This window comes from Vigna umbellata, chromosome 8, assembly GCF_029865625.1.
Source record: "Vigna umbellata cultivar VRB3 chromosome 8, Vumbellata_1.0, whole genome shotgun sequence".
NCBI classification, from domain to species: Eukaryota; Viridiplantae; Streptophyta; class Magnoliopsida; order Fabales; family Fabaceae; genus Vigna; species Vigna umbellata.
Window position 1 is genome coordinate 36259498 of NC_142172.1, and position 14275 is coordinate 36273772.

The 14275-nt window shown below is 33.5% G+C and overlaps 3 protein-coding genes across 3 annotated transcripts; 2 read left to right on the plus strand and 1 right to left on the minus strand.

The window, feature by feature from the left end:
- The first annotated feature begins 70 nt into the window (after positions 1-70).
- LOC124845140 (glycolipid transfer protein 1-like) lies at positions 71-4825 on the plus strand. Its single transcript, XM_047322197.2, has 7 exons — positions 71-230; positions 969-1097; positions 1811-1866; positions 2177-2307; positions 3303-3438; positions 4275-4409; positions 4561-4825. Exons 2-7 carry the CDS (start codon positions 980-982, stop codon positions 4594-4596), a joined length of 612 nt encoding a protein of 203 aa, XP_047178153.1. The 5' UTR covers positions 71-230; positions 969-979; the 3' UTR covers positions 4597-4825.
- Positions 4826-6750: 1925 nt separating this feature from the next.
- LOC124845138 (uncharacterized) lies at positions 6751-8808 on the plus strand. Its single transcript, XM_047322195.2, has 5 exons — positions 6751-7312; positions 7381-7560; positions 7708-7811; positions 7896-7968; positions 8080-8808. Exons 2-5 carry the CDS (start codon positions 7476-7478, stop codon positions 8532-8534), a joined length of 717 nt encoding a protein of 238 aa, XP_047178151.1. The 5' UTR covers positions 6751-7312; positions 7381-7475; the 3' UTR covers positions 8535-8808.
- An 86-nt stretch (positions 8809-8894) lies between these two features.
- Positions 8895-12551, minus strand: LOC124845142 (P-loop containing nucleoside triphosphate hydrolases superfamily protein). Its single transcript, XM_047322201.2, has 5 exons — positions 11689-12551; positions 10897-11052; positions 10705-10812; positions 10515-10625; positions 8895-10404 (listed from the first exon to the last, which is right to left on the minus strand). Exons 1-5 carry the CDS (start codon positions 12367-12369, stop codon positions 9145-9147), a joined length of 2316 nt encoding a protein of 771 aa, XP_047178157.1. The 5' UTR covers positions 12370-12551; the 3' UTR covers positions 8895-9144.
- Positions 12552-14275: the final 1724 nt, after the last annotated feature.

The window sequence follows — 14275 nt, forward strand, 5'->3', positions numbered from 1 at the left end:
GTTTAAAAATTTTGTGGTATTAAATTTTTTTTACCAGTTTTCTTATTTTAATTTAAGGATAGAAAATCCACCTCACAGCTGAAATCCTAAAGTTTTTTCTTACAATTGCCCTCTTCCCAAATCCATCAAAACCAAATAAAAATAATAATAAAAACTTAACTACAAGTTTCCGTGATACGCTTGCAGTTGTTGTTCTCAGTCTGCGATCAACAAGGTCTTCCTCGTTCAACGTATGTCTATCTCGATTGTATTTGTTATTTCTTTTTTATCGATCGGTCTCTGTGTCTTCCTGAGAAATTTGACATTGAAGTTTTCAGATTTTCGATAAATTAGATCTTGGGGGCTGCTTCTGCACTCAATTCAATTGATGGGTTGTTCCTGTTTTTCAATTTTCTGTTGATTCGAGATGTGACGTTCTTATTTCATCATACATTGGTTCAGTAAAAGTTTAATTATTTGATCTCGCCTCAGAGCTTTCCTCATCTATCCATCATATCGTCTTCCACATGCATTTGGTGATTAGCAAAAATGTTGTTCAATCTTGTTAAAGGAAACAAATCTGATAATCATATTCAAGTTATATGTGCTTAGCTGTAAACATTATGAAAGATAGGAACTATTTCCTCAAGTTATTTTCTTAACTTATAAGTTTTTGATTCATTAAAAGTGCAGTTCCCATTAAATTAGTTTATTTTGCATCCCTTCATCAGTGTGAATTGTGATTTTTGATACTTTTGACATTATTCTCCTTAATTGAATCCAGACTTTACTGTAGCTTGCTTGCCTGGTACTGATGAAAGTTCTATTTTTTCTTCCCTTCATTTCACATTCTAAACTTTATCAGATAGAGAGAAAAAAAAAGAAAGGGAGCATATTTATGTACTTTACCAGTGTTGGCAAAAATGCCTATTTGATCTCTGTTAAATTATACTTCTCTATTTATTGGCTCTTGGCTATTTTATATGTAGTAAACAACGAGATGGAGGGGTCTGTTTTCACTCCTGCATTGGAAGGAATTAAGCTTGTAAAATCGGAGCAAGGAGAAATTCTGACTCAACCTTTTTTGGATGCTTGCAAGCATATACTTCCTGTTATTGGTACGTGCTCTTATTTCCCTTGAAATGTTATCGTCGCAAGACAAAGGTAAAGAAGATAAATATGTTAAGTGGACATTTTCCTAGTGTGTTTTCCTTTTGTATACTGTACTTTGTTGAAAGAGAGGAACAAAGGTGGTCCTTTACTCCTATTGAATATTCTACAATATGTTAAACAACGTGAAGAGAACATTGCATTTGACAGATATTGATGGATTGTTTTCCGTTTGTAAAAGGCAAGATGCATGTAAGTGATTTTTCCGTAATGGATTCAGTTCTCCTAGCCTCTGGCTTTTCTCCATTTCACTTACAACTTATCCAAACCTATGTTTTTATTTAAAAATTGGGAGAAAAAAGATAGTTGATCTCGTATTTCGTATCAAATTTGGTATCTGTATTAGATCAAACTCTTATCACTGTATGCTTTTGACATGCTTTCTTGGTTATTCAAGTGTCTGTAATTATGTATCCTTGTTATTTATATGGAAGGCTTTCATTAAAAGGAAAGAGTAAAAAACAAGAGAATCATGAACCCTTAAGGGTAAGAAACTTACATATGTTAATATGTAGAATTAGGGTGTTACAATCTAATTCTAAAAACATAAATTTTATAGCAAAATACATTGTTAACGTTTTGTTCTCGTTTGCTGCTTTGTTGAGCCTCAAATTGTTAACTTGTATTGGGATTATATCTACTGATTTTTTTCTTATGGCAGATAAGTTTGGAGCTTCTATGGCCCTTGTTAAATCTGACATTGGTGGCAACATATCGGTTGGTTTCTGACACCTGTTTCTATCTTATATAACTTTTTTTTGTATACATGAATTATCGCATGCATTTATATGTAATACTAATATTTTGTTGTCTTACAATTACATGGTTTTGCCTTAAGTATAACGTGGGTGTTGATTCATTTTTCTTCTTCATGTGCTGCTACTGGCTTTCATATACATGCTTATGCTTTACTTTTATACAACTCTTTTTGGCTTTTGTTATGTATTACCTACCCAAACCTTTAATATTGTTCAAAACCATAAATGCAATATGTTCTCACTCTATACCATGTTTCATTTCAAAGCAGAGATTGGAAACTAAGTATGCCTCAAATCCGACCCGATTCAATTACCTGTACACTTTGGTACAAGTTGAGATTGAAACTAATACGACTAAGTCATCATCCAGTTGTACCAATGGACTTCTGTGGCTCACAAGGTAAAGAACACCAAGCACCTACCATTTAACTTGTAATTCATACTAGTATGGAATTCTCAAATCTTTTATTTTACATAAGTATTTCTTTAATTTGTAATGTTTCAACTTTCAAACACAAAGCCTTCTGTCCATGAGTAAACAACTAACCAATACAAAAGTGATTAGGATTAAAAAGGTATGGAGATATGGATGAAATTTTGAATTCATAAATCATGATTTTAGGAATACATTTCTTAAAATAGAGTCAGTGTTAGAACATGTACTTCTCAAATTTTGAGATCAAAATGCAACATGAATAATTAATAGAGATACTATGAAGAGCACCAATGTGTCCATTTGTGAACGAACGACTATTGTACTGGGATGTTTATCAACACAAATTTTCCATGATATCCTCCAATGAGTCTAATTGTGGATCAACAATTTGACCCTGGCCTATTTTTCTAAAATAAAAAGCTTGAATTTACTTTGTCTGTTTTGGTTGAGTCACTTTCTCAAGGTGATGTGGAATTTGGAAGATTCACATTGCTTTTATAATCTTTTAGCTCAATGTTGGTTCTTTTCACTGGCTTCAATTATAGAGCCTTTTATTTAATTTGCTGAGCTTACTAAGAAAGAAAGCACAAAGGTTCTTCCAGGGACTTCTTTCCTTCAACACCTTACCACTTAATTCTTGGCTGACCTCAATGTTCTTAACATTACATCTACCCCCATCCAATAAGAGAATGCCATTTTCGTTCTCACCTCTCTACCGTTATGTTACAGACAATTACATGGGTGTCAGTCAGTTCTGCTTAACTCCCTCCCCCTGCCCATTTTGTCATCCCGTTAGCTCTTCTAATATAAACCTTAATAGGAGGATTTTTCCCAACACTTATATTAGTTTACTAATTTTTATTTTGTAGCCACAGACCACAAGAAATGGTTATTAGTTACATTGAATTGTCATGTTTTAGTTTTCATTCATTTATTTCTCTGACCTGCAAAATTTTCAGAGCAATGGATTTCTTGGTGGCCTTGTTCCAAAACTTAGTTGAGCATGCAGATTGGTCAATGGCACAAGCCTGCACAGATTCATATAACAAAACTCTAAAGAAGTGGCATGGCTGGCTTGCTAGTTCAAGCTTCTCTGTAATGTTCTTTTGCTGCTGTTTTATTTCTCCCTTATAATCTTGAATTTTCTTCACTGAAACCAAACCATTTTATTGAAAAATCTTGCTTCATATTGATCCAAGTTTGTAAAATGTCATATTCTAGATCATAAAATAGTTGTCATAGGAAGTGCAATAAGTTTTCTATTTGGGCCGTTGTTTAATCCATTTGGTAAAATCTTTCCTCCTAATCCCATGAATATTTCATACTCTAATGCAGTGAGAAATCCATGCATCCATTCGAGTTAGTTACTTTAATTATCAAATTTCAGTAATTTAGAAATGTATCACATTAAGGTACAGGTTGGATGAAATGATCGCCTGGAAGCAATCGAATTTTTTGATAATAAATATACTAGAATCCCTATATTGTAGTACTGCATAGTAAGTTTTATTTTAGCTAAACTAAAGCAATTTAAAGTCTATTCAGTCATGTGTATCCACCCTTCGTAATAAATTAGACTATTACAGTCCACGATCTTGAAAGTAAGATAATCCCTTGTTGTATTGATTTTAAATCTTTCTCTCTCTATATATATCTCTCTCTATATATATATAGAGAGAGAGAGGGAGGGAGGGATGGAGAGAGAGGGATATAGATAAACTAATTACATATTTCCTTTATAATTTGAGTTGTTTTACTCATTGATATATTTATTTTTAAATTAAAAAAAATACCCTTACAATGCATAAAATACTTACTAGTTCAACTAACATTGTAATTGTCTTTAGTCCTTTTTTTGGTTTTCTATTTTCGGTGGGGAAGTAATTTGTCTTGAACATGCTTTTAATACACAGTAAATGTTTCATTTGCAGGTAGCAATGAAACTTGCTCCTGATAGAAAGAAATTCATGGATGTGATACAAGGCACTGGTGGTGATATCAGTGCTGATATACAGAAATTTTGTGCCGACTTTTCTCCTCTCCTTGAAGAGAATCACAAGTTCCTGGTAAATGTCTCTCGGATTTTTTTAGCTATTTTATGGATCATCATTTTTACTAGCATGCTTGAATATGCTGTTCTGGATTAAGTTGATGATATTTATTTAAAAAAATATTACAAAGTATGTAGGAACTAAAAGCTTTACTCTTTTGACGCAGAGTCGTTGTGGTTTGGATGATATGAAGGCGTCATGAAGTGATGGACTCATGATCCGAAGAAGTCTCTTGATGAATGACTCTTGCATTCTCACTCCCTAATATTTATGCCATACAACATGACTTTAATCATGGACTCAGTTTCATTGTTTTTGTTTGCTGGGATTGAATATTTGAGTAAGCACAATATGGCTGGATTAAAAATAACTTGTTGAACTATAGTTTCGCATCTGATTAATTTATAATTATTAAAACACATTATTAGTTATATAGGTTTATTTATACTTCATTTTTATGTTTAGTTGGAATATTGTGAGGTTTACGTTGTTTTAGTTTTTTAAACCACTGGTTGTATTTTGTCCTTTTCAAATTAAGCAAATTCGGTTTGTTTTGTCATTTTTCACTTAACATGTTTAAATTTATCTTTTTATTGTTCAAAATGTTCATAATTTAAATTCGTTAAAATGGGTTAAAAGTATCACTTAGTAAATACAACATTATGTATCTTCCAAAATAAAATAAAAAATATTTCAATCTTTTTTTATTGAAATTTAATTAAAATTCTGACCTCTGATTTTTATTTTATTTTTTGTATTTCAATTTCTTTGTAAACCATATATAGTCCAAAGTAAATTATTGTTTGGCAGTGGAGAAGAAAGTGGTAAAAAAATTATGGACTTATTTTATTGTTTGGATTAAGAGGAAAAAATAAATAAGTATTGAGCTTTCTTTCCATTTTTTTAGTTGATTATAAAGTCATGAAAGAAAAAATAATACAAATTTGTAATGGGAAATATGCAAAAAGAAAAAGAAAAAAATGTGTTTACGTTCTGTTGTCCTATTTCATTATGCTATCAAACAAGGAGAAGCTTTGATAGTTGTGTTTATCGTTTTTTCTTCTTTCCCAATTGTATTGTCACATAGACCAAAACAAGTAAAAAATGCCGATGAGTGTTATGCTTGTGTCTACAATTTTATCTCATTTGATAAGTTCTTCTATAGAGTTCAAGGGTTCATTTGACTGTAATTGATAATTAACTCGTAAATCCGAAATAGACTCCACGCCTTGCTATTCAGGTTTTGGGAACCTCTCACTCTTTCGCTTTTGAACTTGTTTCATATGGACACCTTTTTAGCTCATGAATAATACCTATTTATATTATTTTTAGTGGATTTTTACCTAAACCTATATTAGTTAGTCCAACATTTTTAATCATCTAATTAATATTTGATGTTAGTTAATTTTGGATGGTATCGGTCTACATGACTGGAATTGTCTTGACCCCAAGTGTAGATGAAATTGATAGTCAAAATTAATTTAAACAGACATTTTATTATATTCACGGATTTAAAAATGAATTTCATTAAAATCAATACCTATTATATCTATGGATGAAGGACAAAGTAGTAAAAAAAAACGTAAATTTTATTCAATTAATGAAATAAAGTTAAATAACATAAAATCGATTAAAAATATTTAAATTAAAAAGACTTAAATATAATTTTAACTTTTTAAAACTACATATTTTTATTTCAATAAAAAATTATATCTTATTATATAAAAGTTCATAGGGAACATGATAAATACCACTATCCACCGTCTCTTTGATGTCGTCCCGTTAATGACGTAAAATCTTGAATGGGATGTGAAATAGTTCATAAAAAATTATTTAGGTTTAAAAGAATCAATTATAACTTTTTCAGTTTATTTTAACAAGCATTTCTACCCCTTTTAGTAAAGCCTAAAAAATACTTTAATATTGAAATTTTGATTTTTAAGTTTACAGACAAGCATGTTTTAACTTTTTGAAGTAGAGAGTTGTTAATTTTTAGGAATTTAAATAAAAATGAAAAGAAAAAATAGGATTAAAGCTCATAAATATTTTTAATGATTTCGAGTTTGCTTCATGGAAATAAAATGTTTTTTTTATTATTAAATGAAAAGAATCTCAACCTAGACAGGCTATACCCTTAGTAGCTTATCAAAACAAACTCCTCTAAACGTATTCTTATTATTAAAATCATAATCAACTTTGCTGCATGAAATAAATTCTATTAGATGAGTTATGTAATCAAATGCGCACCCATCCATTCCACCATGTTTTAAAAAAAGTTGGGAGATCTGAAATAAAACACAAATTAATGATAAATGAAACCAAAAGGATCATATTTACTATAATTGGAAAAAAATGGCTGTCGGAAACTCCCAACGATTCTGCTTTGTTCGTTTTTTTAGCAGGGGGAAAGAAAAGAAAGCCAAAGAGAACAGAAATGAAAAACAACCCCCAATGTTCTCTGAATCTTAGTTAATAGTTTTGTATTTATTTTTATTAAGGTTCACCAAAGTGACAAACGCCATACGATTATGGTTTTGAATCCGTCATTGTCGCAGTTGAACTAAAAACAGGTATTATAGATTTATGCCAAATTTAGGACATGGAGATGAAAATTACAACGTAACATGTCTGGCCTTGCACCAAAAAATATGTTGAGCTACTGGTTTTGATTTGCCTAACCACCATCAGGGGGGGCGGTAGATCAAAATCAAGTGCCACCATTCTACAGTTGAGTTTTCCAACCTGAAGTCTTTCTCTTCTTCGGTTGGATGCTCGATAACATCCAATCAAGAACAGGAAAACCTTCCAAAACATTTTTTTCTATGTCTTGAACATTCATTCGTTCTTCATTGCCAAACTCAGAGAAGGCATCATACGAACGATTGATTCTAGCAAACATTTTACCGGGAGGTGATCAGGTACCTTTTTCTAACGAAATAGATCGATGGTAAAAAACGAAGATTTATGGTTTGGTCTTTGGTTTCAGAGATTTGTAGCTGGTTCCATTGAGAAGCGGGAGAACTATAATACATTTTGAGGTTAAACTTTTGAGGTGCAAAGATAGATCTAAAGGCTCCAATAATGTCGTCGGGCGCGGTGAAAGGCCAGGTGAAAGGCCAGGTGAAAGGCCTCCTCAAAGGACTCAGATACATATCCCAAATATTTGGTAACCACATTCTTCTCTCCTATCAAATATGAATGCTTAAGTTTATCGATAACTTCCCCAAATTGTTCTGTTCAAAAGATAATATAAGGTCCTAGATTCGATTTTCCTTATCATTGTTAAACACACGAAGAATAAAATTGATTGCAGATGAAGAGGATGAAAAGCAGCAGATAGAGATTGGGTTTCCAACAGACGTAAAGCATCTGGCACACATTGGAGCGGAAAACGCTAAAGCAAGCCAACCAAGCTGGGTACATTCTCCTTTCTCTGCTTCAATTCCGCAAAATAATCAATCTCCTATGAAAAATTGGATTAACTAACGTGAAATTGTGCAGCTAACTGAGTTCAAAGAATCATCAGAAGGTTCGTCTGGAACAGTGGTGAACCCCGTCAAGGCCACACCTGAAGGTTGGATCGTTAATAATTTCATATTATGTAGTATTGGAATGGCCAAGTAGTAAATTGAGATATATTATTGATCAGTAACTGATGATACGATGGTAATGGTGGATAATGCAGGTAGTAATAGTGATGCTACTAGCAAAGGTAATAATAATAGTGATGCTACAAGCAAAGGTAATAATAGTGATGCTACTAGCAAAGCTAATAACAGTGATGCTACTAGCAAAGGTGAAGGGAAGCGAGGCCGAAAGTCAAGGCCTCGCTCTTCTGAGAACCAATCCACGATGAGTTCTCCCAGCCGAGAGAGCTCGACGGAGGGATCCAAGCCGAGCCGCCGAAACCAGGAATCGTCTAAAAAGGCGAACCGTCAATCATCGGAAGATGAGAAGCCCCCGACAGCGTCGAAACCCCGCAGGAAGTCGAAGACGTCGTCGGAGGACAAGGATGGTGGGTCCGTTCGGAGGTCGTCGGAGGACAAAGAAGGTTCGTCAAGGAGGGCGCCACGAGGACGAAGACATTCGAAGGGGGGTTCCTTAACTGAATTCTCCTTCTCAGAATCTGGACCTCAATAGAAAGACAGAGTGAAACGGTGGACCAGCAGCAGATTCAGTTTAGAGAGAGATTTCAGGGGCCAGAAATTAATCATCATCCGATATCAAGTACCACATACGCATACATAAGTATATAACCAATCCTGCTTGGTGTTCTGACCAATGTCAACTTTTTATCTTCATTTTGTTCAGTTCCTCCTTTTTTTTGTAATAGTGTCACTGGCTATTTGGATCCTCTGGATTCAATTGTTACCAAAACATGTAACAATTTTTTAAATTGGTATAAAGTGAACCTTATCTACTAAAGTATTTTGTGCAGAATTAGCTTCTCTGTGCATCTGCATGGATCGGGGTAGGAATAATAGGAATTGATTTAGAATGCGATCAAATTCGATTGATTTTGAACCTAAAAAACATTGGAAGATCATATAAATGCTTATAAACTGACTTTACAAATCAAATAATAAATAACACAAAGAATGGGAGACATATATATACTACTTATAGAACAAAGTTGTACACAGCTACAGACCGATGAAAACCGCAAAAAGACAGAAGTAATACTAAGGTTAGATAATGTAGTCACGTTTCCAGGAGGAAACATCATATGTTGTACAAACACAATCGGAAGCTAATTTCCCAGAACATTTTGTGGCTCGAAGTTCTCCTTGTTAGAGATCTTGAAAACGGAATCCTTGTCAGTTGTCTTGGCAGGAGAAAACTCGAAATTTTCACCGGTTCTCTTTTTTGTGGGAAGTGGAGTTCCAATGTGCTGGGACAGCTCTCTTTGGTTGCCACAAAGAGTGAATATGTTTTGAATTCTCAGTAGTCTAGAGGGTCCAAGATCCTTGTCATCCACATTGATACAACAATCGTCTTTCTTTGGACTTGTGTTCGACAGATTTAATATTGCCAAGGAGCCTTCAGCACTTGGCTTTTCAACACTACATACCTTGGTTTCTTCTATCACTTCTTTCTCTACTTCCTCATCACCCCCTTTGTCTTCATCTCCTTCTCCCTCTTCCTCATATACTGTACTAAGGCATACCCTCTGGCCAAAGTTGGGTGCAAAGATATGAGCATCATCTTTTCCACCATTCAAAGTATTTGGACAAGGTAGGTTTGAAAAGTCTTGCTTAACATTGTAATCAGTCCTACACATAACTCCTCCAACGATGTTCACTTCACTGCCAAGGGGTTCTTGGTCATCCATGTCCAAATCCATTGACTTTACCATTCCAGGATCCTCCTCACTTTTGTAAACACGCAATAGCCTTCTCATAAACCCACTTGATTCCATATCTTTTGACTCGTTTTCCTCACAATTCCCCCCTTGCTTTGAACAAGATAGCTGCAACTCAATTTCTTCTAATCTCCTTCTCAGAGTTTCAACTTCCTCTTGCTGCTGCAGTATCCTCTCCTCCATTCTCTTCCTCTCCAATTCAACAAACTCGTTGGTCATTCTTTGGCACTCGGCCAACTTCTTTTCCAACTCTTGTCTTAGAAGCCGAGTGCGTTCATTTACCTTCAAGTTAATTTCCTCCTCACTTGGCGGAGTTCCTTTTCCTTCTGCCTGGTTCAATTTATTTCTTAATGCAGCAATTTCTTCTTCTTTCTTCAAAAGCTTTTTGTGCGCTTCGTTACGCTCTTTCTCTCTTTGTTTGTTTTCCATTTGTAGCTTCAAGATAAATTCATCCATTGCAGCAATTCTTGATCCCAAAATGACAGCAGAAGAGGATTCCTCATCCTTCACTGGAGTATGAGGACCACGGACTATGCATTTTGCTTTTGCCCCATATTCAAGTGTAGAGATTGTCTTGTGTATCTCCTTAGGATCGGGACTTGCACACAGTATCATTAGAATTTTTGACTTATCATCTTCAAAGGAATCCTTAAAAAGGAAAAGTAGAAGAAAAACTCGCAAGGCATCAATATAACTTCGAATAACAGAACATGAATCAACATTTCACTGAATTAGAAAAGAAAGACGATAATATTTACCTGCAGAAGCATGGTAAGTTTGCTGTCCCTAAATGGTACATGCGAATCACCATTTGCAATGGACTCCACCACTCTCTTCAGCGCTATATTTCCTTGATTGATTTTTGCAGTCTAAACTTTCATTGACAGTAGAATAATCAGCAGAGAACTAATGATTCAGAAAAGAAAATCAAAACGGCAAAAAGGTTACCTGCATTTTGGCCTCAAATCCAATTTGACCAGCTTGTTCAATATTTTCTGATCCTGCCATGTCTACGAGCATTAGTCGCCCTCCCACAGTTGGGACATCAAGGATTACCTGATCAAAATAGAAGATACGTCATCAATTGCCAAAAAAAGGCTGAAAAACTTTTATCAAAACCTTCCCTAAAAGCAAGCATACCATGCAGTGACTTCTGGAGCTTCTATCATTACAAAGTGTGCTTTTAACAATCCTCCGCTTCTCCACTTTCTGAATTTCTTTTGAGATCTTCCCTGCTTCATTTCCAGATATATAGGTAGCATTCTTGGCCTTTTTCCCCATCACTTCAAGTTTCACCTACAAGTACAAAAGGAAAAGAAAGAAAGTACGCCGTCCATATGTTAGTCACAGACAATAAAATCAAAGAGCAAATGTTCAGCTAATACTTCCAAGACTAACATCTGTCAATGACTGACAATTTTACTATGGAAAACAAAAACTGATAGACGTTTCATTATGCGGATAATACCACTGTTTTAATGAGTTACAATACGAAATTAAATTCCATTAGGCAATCAGTTCCTTATGCTTTGAAAGGGAACATAAAAAAAGTGTTACAAATGTTAGACACCATGTTTTTCCGGTCAAGAATGATTTTTTTTTTTTTGGAAAAAGAATACCAACAACCGAAACTTTTTTCTGTGGTAAGAAAAGTTTCAAAAGCCGTTCTTTAGAGAGTAGCAAACACAGACACAGCCCACCAAAAATTGACAACATATAAGCGAAAAATGAAATATTTAGCCAGCCAATTTCGTACAACAAATGAGCCACATTTTTCAAAAGTAACAACATGAAAATTTCATGAGTACACAATGAAAGCAACCCAAGTAGAAATCCTAAAGACAAGTCACAGTTCTCAGATAAAATCAGGATCACAAAAACCTGCAGACACAAGAGCCAAAGAAAGTGACGAAGTAACATGGATTATATTACCTTTGAAGCACTACCCCCCTTAGGCCAGCCAAATCCAAATCCTCCTCCTCCACCTCCTCCATTGGTGGACAACAGATCATAAATCTCCTCATTGTAAATCTCCAAAACAGTGACTTGAACAAAAGTCCCCAACCCGAGATGCTCTTCTCTTGAATCACCCCTAGAATCTCCATCTGCATTATCCCCATCCCCAAGAATGTCCCTAAGAGACCTATACACAATCCCTGCCTGCTTCGAGCACCCAAACATTGTGTGACTCTTCCCAGAACCGGTTGGTCCATACATCATGATGGTGCACTTGTCCCCAAGCTTAACTCCATTGATCCTCGACTCCACAAACTTTTTATAGAACACATCCAGGTCCTCTTCCTCAGACACAGAAACCCCATCAAGGGTGAAATCCCGGTACCCAAAATCAGCTCGAACCCGGATAGAACTCGAGTTGGAACTGGTTTGAAGAACAGATAAAGGCTTATCCTTTCGATCTGGGTAGTCACGGATTCTGGCAACTACTTCAATTGGGTGTTCAGGAGGGGGTTCCTTGTTTGCAGCACAATTCGGGTTGGGAGAAGGGTGCATTTGCAGTGCTGATTTGGGGCCATGGAAATTGAGACGGTGCTTGGACTGTGGAGTCTTCATCTGGGTGGGGTAATTTTGTTTGGAAGAAGGGGTTGGAGCCATAGTGGAAAATTTGACTGTGAGAAATAAAGATTGGACTGAGAAGAAAGAATTGAGAAGAAAGATTGAATTGACTTCTCGGGTTGAATCTGCGATCCAATTTTGTAACCCAAACAAGAAAGAATACCGCAAGAAGAGGTAGAATAAGGAGACGAAGAAAATGAAAATATTCGGTAGAGAAAGAAGAAACAACTGAGGGTTTTGAAATTTCAAACAAAATGTAGCCGTTACAGTTTACAACGTCTATATGTCTTTCAATTTATCTTTTCACGGGACAAAATGGAAATGACATAAAATAAACCCTTATTTTGCATTTACTATTTTATGGCAGATTATTTTTGTGATTACAATTCTTTCTTAATTGTATTGATAATGATTTCAAATAGGGATGATGAATATGGATTTGAATTTTTTTTGCTCAATGTTACATTTTAAACTGCAACCACTTTAAATAAAGTAACATGTATTGTTGTAGCTCGGGCGAAGTTATAAACAATGACCAAATAATTCGTGTAAAATTAAGAAAACAGTTTTTGAAAATATTTAATAATTTTATGGGTAATTAGGAAAGCATACGCGCTACTGTTAGTCTGAATTTTTTACCATACTATCTTATTTTGTAAGTTAAATTTAATATTTATATCAGTTTTAGTTTTATATACTTATTTAAATAAAAATATAAGTAATATTATTTTTTATATCTCATATGTAATGTTTAATATAAATTAAAATAAATAATTTTATTGTAAAGTGATAACGTAGATTTGCATGAAAAAAAATTATTCTATTATAGATTAACAGTGAAGTAGTTTACCTTCAATATTTTTTCTTCATTGTTATATAAGTTACATAATAATAATAATAATAATAATAATAATAATAATAATTTTAAGGTCTGGAACATCAAAATTTTAAAATATTATTAAAGATAAAATAAAATATAAAATATGTGTATAAAATATTCTATTATATATTATTTTTGATAAAAAAAATACTAATATATAAAATTAGCTGTTCAACTAAAAGTTTAAATTAATTAATAAACACAGTTTGGAATATAGTGAGCAAAATATTATTTTTGAATAAACTCGTTATCTTATTTATGTTAATATAGCAAAATCTATCAGTCATTTGTCATTATATAAAAAATATATTAAAAAAATGTGTATAGATACAATTTTTAACACTCTTTTTATCAATGAAACCATTTTGATTAAGAAAAATAATTGTATTAATAATCACTACAAGTCTATTAATTAAAAAAATTATAATGATTTTAAAATGAATTTAACTATCTCCTATGATCTGACTAGTCATGGAAGCAGGAATAATCCCAACTGAGTCATAAAAAATGTTAAGACCATTTCTTTTTACTTCTTTAACAATTGAGTCCATCTTTGCAAAAGATCAAACATGTTAACTGACAAATGAATTATGAAACATGCCTTACATCTTACAACTTCTCCTAGTCGTTAAACATATTTAACTTAATTTACAGGTTTTATTGTTTCCTAGAAGAAGTGCACCCTCTTCCTTTAATTTTAAGGTTTAAAATAACTCTTTTATAAGAAACTTGTGATAAGCGCAATCTAAGTCCATGATTCAACTCCTCTGTGTATTTGAAATCGATGTCATCAACATCCTTTCATACTCGTTATTATCAGACAAAACCATAATGTCTACAAATTATCAGAAGAAAAAATGCATATCTTCTTCCTCTCTTATTTCTTTCTTCTTTGTACAATTTTTCATATTAGTAATATCTCTTGTGTTAATTATAACACCAACTATATTTTATCTGCTTATGATTTAAACTTTTTGGAATTCATCCAATTATAACTTCTTTAGATTTGAACCTCATTCATAGTAATAACTTGTTCCTTCCCAAACACAAGTGCTTAGACATTTT